Raw genomic sequence first — 21,009 nt, forward strand, 5'->3', positions numbered from 1 at the left:
GCGTTGATTAATCCAAACGGCATTACTGTATAGCAATAGGTTCCCCATTGGGTGACGAATGCGGTCTTATGCATATCTTCCATGGCCATCTTGATTTGGTTATAACCCGCATATCCATCCATGAAGGATAGTAATGCGTGGTCTGCAGTATTGTCCACTAATATGTCGATGTGAGGTAGAGGAAAGTCATCTTTTGGACTCGCTTTGTTCAAATCCCTAAAGTCAACACAAACACGGATTCTCCCGTCCTTTTTGGGTACGGGTACTATGTTAGCTACCCAGTCAGAATACTCGGAAACTTTGATGAACCCGGCTTTGAATTGCTTATCAACTTCTTCCTTAATCTTTAGAGCACATTCTGTTCTCATTCGTCGAAGCTTCTGTTTCACAGGTTTGAAGCCTGGCTTAATCGGAATCCTATGTTCGGCGATATCCCTGTCGATCTCTGGCATGTCTTTGTAGGACCAAGCGAAAACGTCTTTGAATTCATTTAGGAGGTCTATGAAATCGGCCCTTTCGGTAGAGCTCAAGGTAGTCCCTATCCTAAGTTCTTGGGGTTCTAGTTCGGTTCCTACGTTGATGGGTTCGGTATCCTCTATTACTGGTCCCCCTTCCCCTTCCCCGTAATATTTCTTTGACTACGTAGGAGGTATTTCGGTTAAGTCCGGGTCTTGGTCATCCTCGTATCATCATAAAAGAATTGCACTCGAAAGAACACAGAGAGTAAGGTAACCCGATTTATTCATATTAAGATTTGAGTAAATTTGAAACAAAGAAGCCAACTGATCCATGGTCAGTGGCGGCAAAGGGACAGTGGTTGGGGCATTTCCCGAACTACTGTGACTACTCGAGGCTAAGCTAGGAGAAACGAAGGGAGTGGGGATGACAACAGGAGTAGACTCTCTAATGACTTCTCTAGACTCCGACTCTGACTCCGACTCCGACTCGAACTCATCGTCTTCTGGTTCTCCTTTGAACATCTCTCCTTCTCCAGTGGTGAGCTTGAAGAGTCTTCCTTGGTTGTTGGTCCATTTGATTGACTTTCTCCATCCTTTATGTTGCTTTGCGTCGGTTTCTGTGATCAACGCGGTGGGGTTGAAGCGATCGTCCTGAAGTATCATGGTAATGATCTCATCCTGCGCGGCCCTAATGAATCGATCTTCTCCAAACACTAGATTCATGGTGATGGTTGGAGAAATGGTGGAGTAGTTCCCTTCATTCTCGATTGCATAAATTTCATTTTCGATGGGAGAAATGAGGTGTGAGCAATCTAGGGTAGATTCATCACTTGTAATCACTAGAACTCCAAGAGGATTCTGAGTGTTGTTGGGTTTACCTCCTGGTGGTATTGGGAGTCGACCATCTTCAATCATATCTTGAAGCACGTGTTTCAACTTGTAGCATTTTTCTGTGTCGTGCCCTTTGCCCCTATGGTACTCACAGTAGGAATTTTCATCCCAGAACTTGGATTTCTTTTCGGGTTCGGGAGTAGGTCCAATGGGTTGGAGTTTACCTTGCTTCATTAGCCTCTTTAGAGCGTTGGAGTAAGTATCCCCAAGGTTTGTGAACTTCCTTGGTGGGCTAGTTTTCTTGGATGGCTCGAGAAGGTTAACCTCATCGGTCTTGCTAGTAGAGCCGTATGAACGACTCGTGGACCCTTGATATCCTCGACCTACCGTTTTGGACAAGAGTCCTTTACGGATGTCATCTTCAATTCGTGTCCCTAATACGGTTAAATCCTTGAAAGTCTTGATGTTTTGGTATCTCAAATGATTGGCATATATGGGCTTGAGATTATCCACAAACTTTTCCACAAGGGTAGCCTCATCCGGGCGTTCAACTAGTTGAGTACTAGTCTTCCTCCACCTACTTAGGAAGTTGGTGAATCCTTCTTTGTCATTTTGGGTAAGAACCTCTAGAGTACGCATGTTGACTTGGATCTCGGCATTATCCGCATATTGTTTCGAGAACTCGATTGCGGCGTCCTCCCAAGTAGCGACCTTCTTGTGATCTAAAGTGTAGAACCATTGCTTCGGGATGGTGTCAAGAGATGAAGGAAAGATCCTTAAGAACATCTCGGGTTTGATGCCTTTGATAGACATGTAATCCTTGAAGGCACGGATGTGGTTCAAAGGGTTCTCATGTCCCTTGAACTTAGGGATATCCGTCATGCTAAAGTTAGTTGGCAATTTGGAATTGACGGCTTCATACTTGCGATTGTTTTCCCTATAAATGTCATCCCCCTTAAGGTACATCAATTGCTCCTCTAGGTATTGGAGTCTTTTCTCAGCTGCAGTTGTCCCTATGATAGGATTCTCATCTTTAGACTCGTCATCGGAAAAACGTAGTACTTCACCTTTAGGGAGAGGCAACCTTCCCTCTACATCAAAGATACGGCCTTCGATAAGTTCAAGGCGGTCATAGGTTTGTTCTTGAGTGATTTGCATTTGGGCTAGCGCGGCCAGGATTCGATCATTACTCTCTTGAATTTGCTGGAGGTTTGTTTCATCACTTGATCCGGGCATCTTGGAAACTGGATAAGAGATCGGCGACGAATCAAAACACGATCGACCATTCTATCACACTTGCTAAAAGAGGAAAAGTTTTGACTTGTGAAGTGGGTGTGTGCCACTTGTGTTGAGTGAGTTTTGAAGAAAGACAAGGTTTTTGAAAATGTGTGTCCTAGTCAACTGTAGTGTAGTTGTAGGAGTGGACTCGAAGTGAGGTTTTGAAATGGGCTTGTGGCCCGAATTTTGACACGACAAACGGACAGAGTTTCGACCGGATTTTGCGCTAATTGAAGGCCTATTTTTTTCGAAATTCTTGTTTGGAAAAAGGATTTGATTTTTTTGAAAATTCGTTTAGAAGTGGTGATCATGTAGGGTTTACACATTTATACAAGCATTATAACGGGATGCTGAGTGCATTTAGAAGGGTTTTGGTTTAAAGGGTGGGTTGCCATACCGAACCATCAAACCCGAAGTCTGTGGAGAGGCTCGTGCCAAACAAGAGTAAGGCCGATTCCTAGTCCATTTCCTCAAGTAGTGAAGGCCCTTGATACAAACAAGAGTAAGCATCATGGTATGGATGACGCCAATCGCTATCCATCCTTAGGCCCAAATAAGAATTAGGACCGTTTAGACGGGACGATTGGTCGAATGGGTTGGGTTGGGCCTAGGAAGGCCGAATTAAACGATCTAGGAAGACCGAGTTATGAAAACCGACAATTGTCTTGTACAAATTTATTCCCTAACCTTGTTCGAGTTTCACCCTAGCTACACGTAAGTGTATATCCCCAATGAGTCGCCAAATCGTGGATGCGGGCCGCCCACGGGGGCGCTTGGTGAGGAGCGGAAACAAGCGTTTGCATTTTGTATGGAGTCGCCACCAATTTTTATGGGAAATTGGAACCGTTCGAATACCTCATGTCATGTCAAGACATAAAGTAGTGACATGAACACTAAGCAATCGTTACCCTTAGCATTCTATGTCTAGAATGACTCTCGTGGATGCCAATGAACACGGGTGCTCACGGAGATCTGGAGTAAGGGGTGAGGGTACGTATTAGGAAGCTCTTTTGATCGAACACCTAATCCCGCCCGCCTCGATAGCGGCCTCTACTAATGATTAGGGAAGTTATTCGTACTTGATATATCGTCGGCTATATGCATGCAATGCAACATCCATAGATTAATCCTAACATGTGAGAATTTAGCTAAGTCGGTTGACACGTAATTAACATACAATTGGGTCGAAGTAGGATTTAATGCTCATTTACATGTGAAAACATACAAGCAATAAAAGAAATACGATAAATAGAAATTACAATAACGAAAATTACATTAATTACATTGGAATAGGCGATTTATGTCGAAAATACCTTTAAAACGGATAATTTGAGAAAAAGGAATAAAAGAATAAAAGGAAATAAACGAACAGGAATTAAGGCGATAGTACGGATAATAGTTAGATAAATACGAACTAATTAAACTACGTCAAGGCAACAACGGAGTTCAGAGACATAAATCATCCTGGAACAGGCGCAGCAGGACTGCGCCCTCTGGAAGAGGCGCAGCAGTTGCTGCGTCTGTTCCAAGGGTGAGTTCTGGCTGTGAAGCCGGAACTGCAAATCGTTAATGTTAATTGGTTAATTTAAGGATTGATTAGATTATTTGACTCGGATGGAAGTGATTAATAGGTTATTTAACATGTGAATGGGTCATAAAAACAGTAAAACATGGATGAGACGGAAATAAGACGGATTAATTACATGATTGAAAGATCGATTAGTGAAAGATATTAATGAGTCCTCTATTGAAATCAATTAACTAGTCTAAACATGATAATATATGACGAATATATGAACAAACAGATGAAAGCTATATCAAAGACGAATTCCAGAAACCCAATATGAACAAATTGAATCTCTACAACCCGGAATTGAATTTAATGACGAAAACCCGCGAACATGAATTATTCGGGATCTAAGGTCGGATTAGCAATGAATTAAACATGTGAATGAATGATAAATAATATACATGTGAAATTATTGATGATGATTATGTGAACGAATTAAGGACAAACATACGTAAACAAATAAGAAAGACGAAATTTACGAGTAAGAGAAGAAGAAGAAAAGAAAAGAAGCGAAGCTGGCGGCCTCACGAAGAGGCGCAGCAGAATGCGCTCCTTCAAGAGCGCGGCGATTTGCTGCGTCGTCTTTTCTCGACTGTCAGTCTTCTGAAAATCCGTAAAAAGAGGTTTTTAAAGACGGTTTTAGAAATCGGTTCTAATGAGGTATTTTCGACATAAATCTTACAATTGTGATACAATAATTAAAAGTACAATAAATAAAAGAGAGATTTACACCCTCAGACTTACATGTTGACGAAACGAGAAGGACTAAGATATCGATTAGTGATGCTCGACGCGAATGCAAAGAAAGTGCCCTCGTAAGAGGAAAACGATTGAAACAAATTGATTAATTAGATTGATTATTGTGTAGTTGGTCAAATTGGTCGGTCATGCAACGGAGAGGCTGGTACCCGGAAAGATCCGAGCTTACGTGGTCGAATGTTCAAGCACGTAGGCGCCAATTAGTAAGAACGAAGTCTAGAATGCAAAGGGAGAAGAGAAGGGCGGACACTCGCGTGAGAAATATGAGGAGCGAAGGCTCCTATTTATACTAATCACGTGACGGAATTAGGGTTTCGGAGACTCTTTGGAAGTGAATCTCGGAAAGATATAAAAAAGATACGTAAAACATGCAAAGAAGGGCCTGGGAAGAGGCGCAGCAGCCACTGCGTCTCTTGGAAGAGGCGCAGACTGGCCTTGCGTCTATTCCCAGGAGGTTTCCTCTATTTGAAGAAAGATCTCCGCGTTTGAGTTATGGTAGGACGGAAATAATTCGATTATCTTATGAATATTACGGGATATTATTTGCCAAAAGATAGAATTTGTGAAATATGGAATAGAAATATCCGGAACATTCCAGAATATTCCGACTCGGGACTTAACAGTTATCAGAAAATGGAGACGGTTTTTGACCCGGACTCCGAATGTACTCTAATTACTGCCAAAACGACCGTATCAGGACGTAGATGACAACTATGAGGTCGACATTAATATTTGAGCAATCACTTGACGATAATCTTACGAACTGTCACAAATCGTTCCGCGTACCAAACATGCGGCCCAATCATCACCGGGTGGTTTGCGGGAGGTGCAGAAACGAGGTGTCTACACTAACTATATTAACTTCTAATTGAGCCTTTAATTTTGCATTCTACTAAATATACTGTGGGTCAAATCTGCAAGCTCAAAAATATAACGTAAAAAATAAGTATAATAACGTACTAAACCAGAACAATCATCAATCACTGCTATAATTAAATTATCTCACTAATTCATAATATATTAACAAGGATTAATTCCTCAATCATTGCCAAAATTAACTTGAATAACAAAATTAATCAGTGGCAAACAATTGATACCATATAAAAAGGATTAATTAATGGGAATAATTCATACTATGGGTGTCCTTTCTATAATAATCCAAACTATGTTTTAACTCACTATAATCCTAACTATCCTAATCCCTTCCCTGATTGCACTTGGTCATTTTGTTTACCGTTGATGTCGGTCATCTTCTATTAGTCTATTTATTCCTCTTTCCCCTTTTTTTTTCTTTTTTTTTTCTGTAACTTCTTTTATTTTCCTGGGCTTCATCTTCATTGTTCTGTCTTCCCTGTTCTTTTAGTCTTTCTCTTTCCTAATCATCATCTCCATTTTATCTTTTTTTTTAACAATGAAGAACTCCCCAAGACCTTGGTTGCTTATTCAACGGCCTCAAACACGTCAACGTCGACAAAAGAGTAAAAGCAGCCAACAACGCCAGCAACTCGCGGCCTCCATTATATCCCCAATTTCATTGCCTCACTGCTCCTCCTACCATCTCCAAATTACATTAATTAAACTTGAAAAATCACAAAAACCCAACAAGAAATGCCCCAATTTTGAAAGTTCTGAGGGTAATTAATATTCAAAAATGAAAAGAATCCATTTAAGAAAAAGGGCAAGAAAATAATAATGGGTTTGGTTGGCTCAAGATCAAGATATTGACTAACATAATAAGCTGCTCTCGCACATGTGGGTTCTCCGTTTTCTTTGGCCATCGGATTAGCAGGCCATAACTTCTTAATTTTCCTATAAGCCATAACCTCTTAATTTTCTTTATTGAATACAGTATCATCATGAGATTTGGTAGCCCATCAACATTTCAAAGCTCATATTTTATTTTACTCTTTTTAAAATTGAAGGAGAAATTAAGTGCTTCCCTATTCAAAATCTGAGCATCAGAGGCATCTTTTATTGAGAGTACAACAGTGCAATTCCGACGGCTAAGTTAGAATTTCAATCTTCATCTTTTGATTGATAATAAAGCAAATAAATAAAAGTACATGGTGAGGAACTAGCCGCTGAAATGGGAAAAATTGATGATGAAGGATGGTGAAAATGGCGACATTGAATTAGATTAGGGCTTGAAATAGGAAAAATTGATGATGAAGATTGAATCAAAGTAAAAATGTCCTGGTAGGTGGAGCAGAAAATAAAGAGACATAACATATTTAAACAAAGGTTTACCTGTTATACAGGTAGCCGGTCAGTTGGGTGTAATGTGGGAAGACAATAAGATAGTTAGGATTATAGTGAGTTAAAACATAGTTTGGATTATTATAGGAAGGGTACCCATAGTATATATAGATTATTCCTATTAATTAATCCTATAAAAAAATCGACTTAAACAGCCACAATGTCAACCATAACTTTGATTTGTTACCCTTTGTACAACATTTAACAAATTCTCATTAATATCTTCAAATTTACCAGATCTCATAGGACCAACACTAATCTTATATGGCTTCATATATATTCCAAATCTCGAAATCTCAATATTTTGCAAATCGTATGTCTGCAACTTTTCTCCATATATTAAACAAAAATATAAAAAATTCATTGCCAAAATTAACTTGACTAATAATAAACATGTAAAGCTGGAGAATTTAGTTGATTGGTTCATATTTTCCAAATCTCGAAATCTCGATATTTTGCATATACTATTCTGCAACTTATCTCATATATTAAACAAAGATATAAAAAATCATTGCCAAAATTAACTTGAGTAATAAACATGCAAAATAGTATTCTGCAACTTATTATACACCATGGTGTGAGTATTTCTTTTAGTTTTTTTTTTATTTTGGTACAATGAGTACTACTTTTAGCAATATGGATAATTTTTAGTTACATGTAATGAGATTATTATTTTTAATAATAAAAATAATAGAGGTTAAGACAAAGATAATTTAAGTATCAACTAATGATAATAAACATCCTTTTTTTTACCTCTTAATACTATTATTATTCATATTTTAAATTTAGTAGATTATAACATTAAATTAAAACTATAATTAATTTATGTAAATAATTTAATTTAGAACGACTTTATATAATATAATTTATAAAATGTCATGTTGTAGAACGAGCTGACCTAGTAATTCTATAAATAGTAGACTAAAGATAAAAAAGTCCATATATATACTTCAATACTTGTGTAAACTTTGTTCATTGTACTAATTAATTTCTGAAACCCTTTTAAAGTTATCATAAACTTTCTTCATTCACCCGAACTTGGGCGACCTGCACCTATTGAACTCCGGCGACAAAGTGACCCGAGCTCTAGAGGTAACCCTAATTTCATTTTCTGGTAATTAGTTTTGGGGATATCTACAAATTGACCCACTTTTCAATATCATTTGTTGGTTTTATTTATGTGAAGATGAATCAGGGAGTTTTACTCTATTTTCTGATAACTGTTTTGATTGTCTTATTTTCAAACAGTAGCGCTGGTAATCGATTCAAGCACCATCTACTTCATCTTTTACTCTATTTTCGCAGATTCCTTTCACTGTTCTTTCTATATAATTGGATTTGTGGGTATTTGTTCGAACGACATTATCGTCAAATTGGTGCTTTTTTGTTGTTGTTGAAACTAATGAACTTTAGACATGTTTTCTAAGAGACGCGTTATTTGTTCAGCCTAACGATCTGAATTAGTGAAATATGTATGAGACTCAATTTGAACCTCATATTGGACTAGTTTATTTTCACAAGTATGCCAATGCCATGTAAACTTGTATGACCTAGAGCCATGAGTAAAGCTACCAATTGAGCTAGCTAGGAGAGATGGCATTGCCATTGCCATTGCTTTAGTCGTTAGAATAATCACTAAAGAGGACGTATTTATTCTGGATGTAAAGCGTGGGCCAGAAATATTTGCTGAGAATTAAAGCTGATGAAGCATTGTATTTATAGCAGGAAGGGTTCGATGTTTAGATGGATGTTATGGCTACACATTCTTCACTAATGTTGTATGGTGTCATAGACGTTTTCGTTATGGACTTATGCCCCATTCGCCATTGGAAAGTTGTCTTTCAATATTTGGATTAGTGAATGCAGCAGTGAAGTAGAGTTAATTTTCGTATATTCGACTCCATTTTTCGTATTAGGTGGACAATGTAAAGTATTTCGGAAATTAATAGAACGCTTTCCCATAATGGTGTAATTCAATTTTATTATACATAAATAAAATGTCATATTAATATAATATACAGATTACTTGTATACTCCCATTTCTTTAGTGGTCGCAATTAAACATTTTCGAGCTTTATTGTAAACATTTTTCAAATTCTTGTAGATATACGTTGTCACATTGTTAAATTTGTCCAATGAGTCTTATTACGCAAATATTTTATATTTTATAATCTATTTAATAATATTTTCAATAACGAAAACATATTTATCTCAATTGATGATAAATTTGATGTTCGCTAGTAGGCTAGTTTCCGTAGAATGAGTAATTAAAGGTTGCTATTATGTTTGTGACTTGGCCTCCCTTTTCCCTTGCTATTTCCCTTTCCTTCTCCCTCGCGAACTCCAGCATCCACCACGACCCGTAGACTAAAGCCGACAACCATCATCACCTCCTATCGGCTTCACCCTTTTCCAGTGTGTTCCATCTAATAAAAGGTACTCATAGTTTCTTAATTATTTCATTTTAATCAATTAGGGTTTATAGGGTAATTCGATTTATGCCGAATTAGATGCATTTGGATGCTCTATGATTTTGTTGTTGTTAGTTAATGATAAATATAGCCTAATTTTGGTTGTATTTGAAGTATTAGACTTAAATTGATTTGGTCTGCTAATTAGGGTTGATCAATTTAGGGGTTTTAGATACACATTCAGTTTAGAGGTTTTAGATTCAATTCAGTTTAGGAGTTTTAGTTTCAAATTCAATTACGCTGACTACCACCATCACCTCCTGTGTTTGTTTTGTTCATGTATTTTGTCGAATAAGACCCATCTAGTAAAACTGTTGATTTTGGGGTCCTCTGATCCTTGTCCAATCTTCAATTTTTGTACGTTTAGTCAATCTTTATTCGGAGGATAAATAACTTGGCAGTTTGATACTATACTTGTTCCGGTACATCAATTATTTATTTATGGGCGATAATCTCTGATTTTTGTAATAATATGCTGAATATTGGCAATGGGTTGGTCATTCACTTAGTTGAGCATCTTATCGTAGTTTTTGGTGCCTTGGATTGAAAGCTGCTGATATGTTCGTTTTTTTTTTGTTGTGCAGAATTTTGTGAAACTTGTAGGAGATTTTGTAGTGAATGGGATGTGTAATATATTATTGCCATTGAAGTGTGATTGTTGAGGTTTTTGCTGAAATCAACTAAGCCACTTCATTTTGTTTGATATCTAGATTCGTCAAAATTAGGCTCCTTTTGACCTGTCTTGATTGTTGATTGTATTGCTGTGCACGAAAATGTTACTTTGTGACTGTAGCGTACTAAGTAACTTCATTTGATTATAATTTATTACCTTGTGACTGTAGCATATCTGTCTTAAACTTAGACTACTCACATTGATAACATTTTACACTAAAAACAAACAAAAATCACCACAAAATAATATTAAACAAAGCCTTCAACCAAAAAAAATCACGACCTTGAATTGTCTGGCAACATTGAATCATGACATTTTCTCTCTCACTCCTCTTGCCACATGTCACTACCTTATTGGTAAAAAGAGATTGTCACCAATGGAGTGGAAACATTACAGTGGGTGTTGTTGATATAAATAAGGGATTAAAAGGTGAAAATATTGTTTTTTTAATGATGACACTAGTGCCATCCAAATTATTGATGGACATGGTCTTAAAAGTGTCTTAAAACAAGTCAAATAGGATTGATGAGCCGAAGCAGAATGAGTAGGGATTAGCAAAAAAGCGTGACCCATCTATCCAAGTGGTGTGCTATTTGACCTGTTTTAATCTTAAAACATGTATTAAAATTAGAGTGTTTTTTTTAAGTTAGATAGAAAATAAGTTTTTGTATCTGTTCCTATACATGCTCGGGTTTTCTTTCGATACCCCTTTCCTATACGTGTGTTGAGTTATAACTACAAAATAAGTATTTGATTTTCGGTGATACTGTTTTTGCTAGCTTATGATTCATGTAATGAATGCTAACGCTGAAAGTGAGCTCTTTGTCTTTTCAGGATAATTTTACGGGCTAGTGTATTATTTATCAATGGACATAGGCGGTGGTAATTCGTTACCATCTGGACCGGATGGGGTGAAGCGTAAAGTATCATATTTTTATGATCCAGAAGTCGGAAACTATTACTATGGACAAGGTCACCCTATGAAGCCACATAGAATTCGTATGACACATGCCCTTTTGGCTCACTACGGGCTGCTTCAACATATGCAAGTGTTTAAGCCTGTCCCTGCTAGAGATAGAGATCTTTGTAGATTCCATGCCGATGATTATGTGGCCTTCCTTAGGAGCATTACCCCAGAAACCCAACAAGATCAGTTGAGGCAATTAAAGAGATTTAATGTTGGAGAAGATTGCCCTGTGTTTGATGGGCTTTACTCTTTTTGTCAAACTTATGCTGGAGGTTCAGTTGGTGGTGCTGTGAAACTGAATCATGGGTATTGTGACATTGCTATCAATTGGGCTGGTGGCTTGCACCACGCAAAAAAGTGTGAGGCATCTGGTTTCTGCTACGTGAACGACATTGTATTGGCAATTTTGGAACTTCTTAAGTCGCACCAGGTGAGAGCTCTTGACGCTAATTAGCCTATTCCACATGCATTTCATGGCATCTGTTCCTTTCATTGGCTTTTATAAATACTACAACAACAATGACATCACCCCAATCCCTCAAAGCTCCCTTTAATTGCTTATATGCTTATAAAAACATAAGCTTGGATGTACGTTTCTACTTGAGTTTCTTGAAATATTATGCATTTTTCTCCTAGAAGAAGCAAGGTTAATGCTAACGTCGGTTTATGTCACGCTTAGGAATTAGATAAGCCATCTACTAGATGAATTCGTGCAATATCAGGTGACAAATTGTTATTCCCCCATACTTAAAACTATGTGCTAGAAATAAAAAATATGTGAGGGAAACATGTAGATGTGTAGGTTATTTCTTACATGAAGTGGAAATGAAGTGAACTGACTTGTTTGAATGTCGCACAAAACAGGTGTAGTGAACTTAACTGAATTAGAGATTTCCATTTTTTTCTTGGAGAATTTCTCCTTGCTCTTAAGCATGGTATCTGTGTTGTTTCAAGTTGCAAATGATTTTCATGTTAGGGAAGTTATATAAAGAATCATGGCAGGCTGGCGACAAGCTAATATGAATGAAACTCGATGCAGCAAGTCACAGATTTCACTTATAATTTCCAAGGGTCTCAATAAGATATATTCAAGTGCCTAGTTTATGACTGTCATGCGTTGCAGCTTTATCTTATGGCACTTCGGGATATTCTTGTAATTAAAATTTTCCTTAATACTCTTTCCCATTCTATATGTTCTTCCCACTTCCTATTTTTGGCAAATTCTATTTGTTCTTTCCACTTCTTTTCATTCCTCATATGGTAACTTTTATATTATTAAATTACAAAATCGTCCTTGTTGTCATTGCACAATTATAAACATTACCCATGATAAACCAAATTGAAATTCTTACCACTGAAATAATTAATGATTAATTATTCCACTTTTCACTAATCCATCCCTCACCAGCCACTCATAACCCTAACCTTCACCAACTTACCCACCTTACCACCGATCAGTAAAGTAGCGGACCTCTACCGAACTTACCTCCGACCACCTCACTGTCCGGCCCCCTCTCTCCTTTTCTTGTTTGTCGTTGTCTACCAGCCGATTTTGTTCCCTCCACCATCGTCTTCATTGGGCCAGCAACATCACCCCATTTGTCTTTCATACCTCTGACATACGCTTCCCACCACCGAAACCACCACCCCGTTCCACCCCTCATACACCGGCTCATTTAGATCTAACCTCCATTATTCACACGACCAAGTCAGGAGATCGACGAGTGTTCGTCGGATGAAGAGCAGGTGCGTAGGGAAAGAGATGATGTGCAAGGGTTCATTCATCGGAGGGTGTCAGCTGGCGCTGGATTGTGATGCCTGGCGAGTCAAAGGAGCAGTTGGGAGGAGGGAGGTTGTTGCTGTAGGAAGGGAGGCTTTGTGATTAGCGAGATAGAAGGGTTAATTAGAACTTTTTTGGTGGTCCACTTACTAGTCTAGCTAGTTTAATATTGTACTTCTCAAGAAGTCAAGAACTGTGTCCTAAAGAATTGGGAAGAACAAATAGAATGGGAGGGAGTAACAGTATTCATTGCTTGGCTACTTCTGCTATAGTACGTTGATCTGTTGTTTTTGTTATAAGTGTCTGACTGTCTGTGTATATAAACTAGTATTAGTCGCATGTGATATACTAGTATATTAAGATTTTCTTATAAAAAACATTTTTTTTTGTTTTCTCCACAAACTATGCTATAACACTCACTCAGTTACCTTTATTGCTACAGATTTTTAGCATTGTATATTTGTAAATATTATTTAATGAAATCATATAATAACATTGTGATTTTATATCTGTCGAGGTTTTGAGTCTTGTGTTTGCATTTACAACCGACAACTTTCAAAATTTCATTATTTGACATTGCAGCGAGTCTTATATGTGGATATTGATATCCATCATGGTGATGGTGTGGAAGAGGCCTTTTATACTACAGATAGGGTCATGACAGTGTCTTTCCACAAGTTTGGGGATTACTTTCCTGGTACAGGAGACATCAGAGATATTGGTTATGGAAAGGGGAAATACTATTCTCTCAATGTGCCACTAGATGATGGGATTGATGATGACAGCTATCAGTCTCTATTCAAGCCTATCATGGGAAAAGTGATGGAGGTTTTTAAGCCTGGTGCTGTGGTTCTGCAGTGTGGTGCTGATTCTTTGTCAGGTGATAGATTGGGGTGTTTCAACCTCTCCATCAGAGGTCATGCAGAGTGTGTCAAGTATATGAGGTCCTTCAATGTCCCACTATTGTTGGTCGGTGGTGGTGGATACACCATAAGAAATGTGGCACGCTGCTGGTGTTATGAGGTACGCTCTCTTCTATTTTGTTTGTTTTGTAAGGGCCAAGGACGACATGAGTGAACAACAATCAAAAGCTTCTTAGGGGGTGTTTGGTTTGGGGGCTTCACGAAAGGGAATGTAATTTTTCCATTCCCTTAGTTGATGTTTGGTTGTTACATTTTCCCATTCCCTTTATCCATTTTTTGGAATGAATTTACCCACAATTCCATTCCCCAGCCCTCCCCAAGGGTTTTCCCAACCCTCTCTCTTTCCCTTCACTCACCACCACAATTCACCACCCAATCACCACCACCACCACCACCAACCATCACTCCATCACCAACACCATCCCAATGACAACAATGACGGCGCCGTCACCCTCACTCCAGCTTCCCACTCGGCGCTGGTGACTCCATGCCCTACCGCACCACCCCCATCAACTCCCTTATCTACTACCCATTAGAAATCTCCTACCCACCTCCAGAACCACCATCCCAAACTCTTAAAACTCTCTCCCCATCACCCGATATACCCTGCTACAAGCCCCCACCCCCGAAAAACCAGATCAATTATGGAAATGGAAACTTAGAGAAATTACCGAGATACCCAAAAGTGGAAACATAAAGAATTCACATCGGTTCGCCGAATTAGAGAGAGTAATAATTATTTAATTTTAGGCATATAGTTGAAGATAATAATCAAGTGCTTTTGTGCTGAAGTTAAAAAGTTTAAAGCTTGCTTATCTAGGCATGACCAACACGAATGGGTTTACATTTAAATCATATTAATACATCAAATTGTCATGCTGTGTTTGAGAGTCTAACATGGCGACATTAATACAATTAAATATCATGCAACGCCTGTAATACTTTTGCGATGGTTAGGAGGTCGGGTATACGCATACTAAATACACAGCAACAGCTTCCAAATGCTCATAAAGAAAATTTTATCATCAGTTGCATCAACCGATTGCTTTTTACCAGCACACTCAGCGTGAGCCATCTCGTATTTTTAATTTTATTGTAAATACAAAGGACACAAAGTCCTTAGGTCCACTTAAATTGGGAAAATAACCAGTGACACCAATTATATTGTTGCACCCTGTAACATGGTTTTTACGGATGCATGTAATTAAAGACTGGGGTTACTTATGGAGGTATGTCCTTTTAGTCTAATAATTTACTGGCGTGATTGCAGACTGGGGTTGCTTTAGGTATGGAGCTTGATGATAGTATGCCACAACATGAGTATTTTGAGTATTTTGGTCCTGACTATACTCTCCACGTTGCTCCAAGTAACATGGAAAACAAGAACTCACGACCAATGTTGGAAGAAATTAGATCAAAGCTTCTAGATTACCTCTCAAAACTACAACATGCTCCAAGCGTCGCGTTTATGGACCGTCCACCTGAAACTGAGCTTCCGGAGGTTTGTTTCTTTAACCTGTTCTATGGTGCATTGTTACTCTCTTTTAATATTGTACATGCATCTCTTGAATAACATCTTTTGTGGAGGGATAGTCTGATGACGGTGATGATAAATAGAACTCTTCTGTCTAAAAGAACAGCAACTTGAATCTATCAAGCTGTCATCCATCTATACTCGCTGCAAGTTCGGTTATGTTATTGTATAAGGTCTCATTGCACACACACAACACTGCAATGAATATATCCATAGACTTTAGAGATGTCTAGACACTAGATACATTGATACTGCTGGTTCTGGTTCCTCGGTGTTAAAAGCAGCATTTATGAAGTTTTGATTTTAAGAGCCTGATTATATGGCAATTTCATGTTTCTGTTGCTTATGTGCAGGAAGATGAAGATCAGCAAGATCCAGATCAAAGATGGGATCCGGACTCTGAAATGGAAGTTGATGATGACCGGTGAGTGTATCTCTGTTTACCGTATGACTCTAGTCTTCACGTGAAATTGATTTTTCTTTTTTTTTTTTTTTTCCCTTATGGTTTCTTGCTTATTTGACGCAGTCCGATTTCTATCCGAAGCCGAGTAAAGAGAGAGATCATGGAGCCTGGCCTTAAAGATCCTGTAAGCTTTTAGCTTTGCAGGCATTTCTTTTGCTATATAAAGTTTGAATTCACATTCTATGTAGATGTACGAGATTTGCTGCTCTATTTGGCTTGGAGTAAAACAAATAAATTGAATTTGTCTTATTGTCACAGTCTCGTATCTGTATTGTAAAGAAGTAGACTGTTAAACTTGTCAGTAATGGTCTATCTAGAGGTGGCAAGTGGGTCAATTGGGTCAGGTTTGGGTCGGGTCATTTCGGGTCTGCCACAAATTTTATTTCAGTCAGGTCAGGTCGATTTCAGACGTCAAGTTTGTCGGGTCCTTTCGGGTTCGGGTCACTTCGCGCCGGTTCATTTTCAGGTGTAGGTCATTTAGGCCAGTCATATTCATGTCTGTGGTGAAATCACTTTAGTTGGTACTAATTTGACTAACAAAAAGTATTTTACAAAATTATTTGTTGATTCCGTAGTGTCAAACGTATGGGGCTTATTTGCTACTTCCCCGTATACCAAGGAGTATAATATTAATGACTTCATATTCATATTAGTAATTTTGGGTCACTTTGGATCATTTGGGATCGGGTCAATTATGGGTCTGGTGGTTTTGGGTCGGGTCACCTCGTGTCGGGATAACATTGGGTCAAGGTTCGGGTCAGGTCTGGGTCGTGTCGGGTCATATTTGGGTCAAGTAATTTCGGGCTCGGGCCAGCCTTAACGGATCGGTCAGCTTTGCTAGGTCTAGGTCTATCATGTAGCCTCTGTGATCAAAAGGGCGAGGCGGTGTACATTGGATACCACCCTTATCTGTTATAACTTATACCTATAAGGTATAGGGGATCTTTCTGGAGGCATGTTGGTAAATTGATGCTTTTACAAGGAGTCTGACCTGTTAATTGATGTGAAAAAGATGTACTTGCTTTCTATCCTTTGCGTAAAGTTTTGTTTGGATGGATGGATTTGGAGAAATAGCTTATCTCCCCTCTTCCCGTCAGTGGCGATAGACTGATAGGGGATAGAACGTCAATGGCTCAACCCCTGTACGGAGGTATTCTCATTTGTGGGGAGTGGGGACTGTTTACCTTTTTTCTATTAAAAAAAAATCAAAATTGAAAGGAAAAACATGCTGGAAATTGATTTTCAATTTTATTATTGTTACTGCAAGTTGAAGCATCCTACATAATATATCATATGATGGATATGGAAAATTTCTTGTGTCCTCCTAGAGGACCGTACTTCTTACACATAAGCATTTATAATATTTCATTTATGGTTTCGGTTGTAGTGTCTTTAGTTGTGATTTGTTTTAGGCAAGGATTTATGTGCATGATGTATAAGGAGGATGATAACTCTAGCCATTGACAGTTGACACAACATATTGAATTCAGCAATTGGTCAATCAACTGGTTTATTATTCATCCTGTAAACGCAGCCGTCAACAAATCATTTATTTTCTCATTTTCATCTACTTATAGATATTTGGTGCTTTTGATTTCTCCTTTATTTGTCTCTAAAGTTGAAACTGAAATTTTAACGTATGGGACTTATTTGGTTGCGAAGCATTTGAAGTTTAAAGTATACTAGTATAGGACATGTTGATTAAAAAAATTGCTATTGTAGGAGGACGTAACTCATAAATATCCTCTACCATTTATGCTCTCTCTATCTCTAGCAACTTGATGATTGTATTTTTTTTCGTAAACATGTTTATTTTAATTTACTCTGTATTAATTGGAGCCTGGGTAGCATACATGTAACCTAATTAGCCCACAATGTATCTTTTCAGGAGGATGTGAAAGAACCCGTGGAACATGGTAGAGACATGGATATTTCTTTCATCACAGGGAATACCGCTTTGAAGGTAAAACCAACATACAATAGATTAAGATTACCCTCTTTACCAAGCTTTCAAAATTGAGGTGACTTTTTTTTTTTTTTTTTAATTCACAGGCTCCAACCTTAGGATTAGATCATCCAGACACTTCTGTGAAAATGGAGCACGACAACTTGAGCAAGCTTCCTGATCAAGCAGCTGATATGAACTCGTGAGGAAGTTTGACCTTGTTCTAACCTTGTTTTAGTTCTCTTCTGCTATGTAAATTTGTAGGCTTCCGTGGTCGGATTTCCAAGTGTAATATACCCGTGACTGCAAAATTTTGTAGATGCAGAAGTTTGTGGCGGGTGTTTTGTCCTAGTGAATATCTTAAGTTATTGTAAGCTTATAACTCTTGCAGATATCTCAGGCCTCAGGGTCATATTGAATCCTCTGGATGATGGTACTCACAGTTTCAGTTCTAGTGGCCTAGTTTAACATTGCAATGTGTGATGGTATTTACTCTTCTGTAGGCTGTAGCTCACGATTTCGTACGATTAGCTGCGTGGAGATCAATGTTTTATCTGCGCTAAAAGAACAAGGCTGAGTAGCGTCCGTATGCGTCTTAGCTGCAAATCCTCTTTGATTAGGTATTTATCTTTTGGTAAATAGAGGTGAATGTTTCGTTACTGTCCCCTCACCTCCCTCTTTTACGGGAGATGGCCACTATTCATAGCGTTGTTAATGTCATACTCGACTCTTGAGGATAAGAGGTGTTGCAAGTTGTAACAAACTAACGCCTTGCATATTTGAATACATACAACTGTTTTTTTTGTATGGAACCCTCTCATGTACTAATTTTTACAAATAACTCCCTTATATGTTCGTTTTTACTAATAACCACCTTAAATCTAACTTAACTCAAAATTTTAGCACCAAATATTTTTATTAAACTCGATCTATTTACGCAATTCTGACTTAAACTTAACTAAAAATACCTAAATTACCCTTACTACCCACCCCTCCCTTGTTTTTAATTCATAACACACATAAAAACACCCAAATCAATTAAAATCCTAAAATCCCAATCACTACTTCCTTCCTTCCTCCATTTTCATACTTTTGTTCATGTTATGTGAGAAATTTTGAACAAAAGCATGACCTGAAAGTAGGAAAATATAGTGGTTGAGATCGGAAAATGGGAATTTTTTTGGTGACTCGCCTGTTGCCTCTCCATTTGAACCTGAAAGTGAAGTTCTTTGTAGATTTCAAATTTTCAATTGATTTGGGGTTTTATGTGTATTATGAATTAAGTTAAGGGGTGGGTAATGAGTAGGATAGTTTAGCTATTTTAGTTAAATTTAAGTCGGAATGTTGTAAATAAATCAGGTTTAATAAAAATCGTCAACGTAATCAATATTTGGTGCTAAAATTTTGAATTAAGTTAGATTTAAGGTGGTTATTAGTAAAAACGGATATATATTGGGGGTTATTTGTAAAAATTACTCGTAGTATATAAAAGGAGGTTATTTACAAAAAAAAAAAACACGATATACAATGATACTCACCTATATTTTAATTATTTAATAAATAACTTAGAGAGTCTATTTCGTATGTTCACGTTTGTCGTTTTTAACCGGTTAACTGTTTTTGTACGGGTCCGAGTGATGGTACGATATCCCACTATCTTATCTTATATATATATAAAACTGGGTTGAAACGCTGTGGATGTGCCACGTGTCCTATACAACCTTAATGACAAACATTAATTACAGTTAATCATTTAATATCAGCTAATAAATGATGCATAAATCTCATCAAAATATTAATTATAGTTTAATAAATTTATTATAAAATTACATAAAAAAAATTACGGTAATTTGATTCTAAATTTAGTAAAAAAATATTTTGATAAAAATTCTAAAATGTAAATAATTACGTTCATTGCAAAAAATGCTTTCAATTGAGTATAATTTTGATTATAGTTATTGAAATATTTTGATATGTAGAGATGATTAAAGTGAGTGTCTCACAATATTTTACATTTACGTAAATAAGTTATTTTGAGAAAGTTATAAAACTTAGACCGTTAAATCCGGTAAGAAAAATATATTTGGAAGAGTCATTATATTTATTAAAAATAGAACTTAAAGAAAACTACTAAGAGATAAGTTTTTATAGTGTGAGAATGAAAAAAATTATATTACGAGAAATTGAATACATATGAGATTTTGATAGGTTTAAATAGTGTGATAAGGAGTATGTATGTACACAGTAACACATTGATCGCGAGTGCATTTAAATAATCAAAATAAAAGCAATGATTATTAAGTAATATAGTATAATAAACGACATGAAAAAGTAGAAAACACGTTATATTTTTCTTTAATATCTTCAATTAAATATGTATGTGTCAAGTATAAAATACTGATTATGACTAACTAAATATTACTTTTAGTTAAATATTTTATATGTTATCTTTTAAATACTTCGAAGTTAAACCTCAAAAAATAATATTTGAGAAAGTTCAACCTATTTTATTTACAGGTAATCTATTAAACATCATTGTCGAAAAATAATATAATTGATAGTTGTTTAAAAAAATAAAAGGTGCAAATTTCTTATAAATATATTTGACACATAGCACTTGCAACTAGGGATGGCAGTGGGTCGGGGACCCGACCCAGACCTTGAGGATCGGACCCTAATGGGTCGGGTATGGGTCTCATTTTTTCAGACCCAATGGGTATGGGCCGGGTATGGGTCTTAAGAAAATATTTTGGTCCGGTCCGGGTCTAAGTTATGAGACCCATACCCGACCCTTAGACCCTTTATTAAAAAAAAAAAAAAAATCAAAATCACAACTTTTCTGAATTCATACTGGCAGACCGTAGAAACCAAAGCAACTAAAGTCTCTTTCTCTTCCCTCATCCCATAAAGTGATAAACCCAACCAAACTATTCTAACAATATCACCACTCCACCACTGACACAAGGAAACCACCACCACAACACTGATACGCGACTGACAACCATCTCTCTAATAGGCGGCGACCGACAACCACCATTAACGGCAGCCAGCGACGGTCAGATGGAGACGGCTATCAAGTACGGTATTGATTTTAGGGTTCC

The 21,009-nt window shown here is 37.3% G+C and overlaps 1 protein-coding gene across 2 annotated transcripts; it reads left to right on the forward strand.

Annotated features, from left to right (window-relative positions):
* Window positions 1–8,095: 8,095 nt before the first annotated feature.
* Window positions 8,096–18,384, forward strand: LOC141653479 (histone deacetylase 19-like). 2 transcript variants are annotated; one of them, XM_074461256.1, is made up of 8 exons: window positions 8,096–8,244; window positions 11,131–11,693; window positions 13,626–14,066; window positions 15,237–15,467; window positions 15,854–15,924; window positions 16,027–16,087; window positions 17,852–17,926; window positions 18,016–18,384. In XM_074461256.1, exons 2-8 carry the CDS (start codon window positions 11,163–11,165, stop codon window positions 18,112–18,114), a joined length of 1,509 nt encoding a protein of 502 aa, XP_074317357.1. In that variant the 5' UTR covers window positions 8,096–8,244; window positions 11,131–11,162; the 3' UTR covers window positions 18,115–18,384. The 2 variants fall into 2 exon arrangements, with proteins under 2 accessions (XP_074317357.1, XP_074317358.1); XM_074461257.1 differs by lacking the exon at window positions 8,096–8,244 and adding an exon at window positions 9,564–9,588.
* The last annotated feature ends 2,625 nt before the right edge of the window (window positions 18,385–21,009 follow it).

Source organism: Silene latifolia, chromosome 4, assembly GCF_048544455.1.
Source record: "Silene latifolia isolate original U9 population chromosome 4, ASM4854445v1, whole genome shotgun sequence".
NCBI lineage: Eukaryota > Viridiplantae > Streptophyta > Magnoliopsida > Caryophyllales > Caryophyllaceae > Silene > Silene latifolia.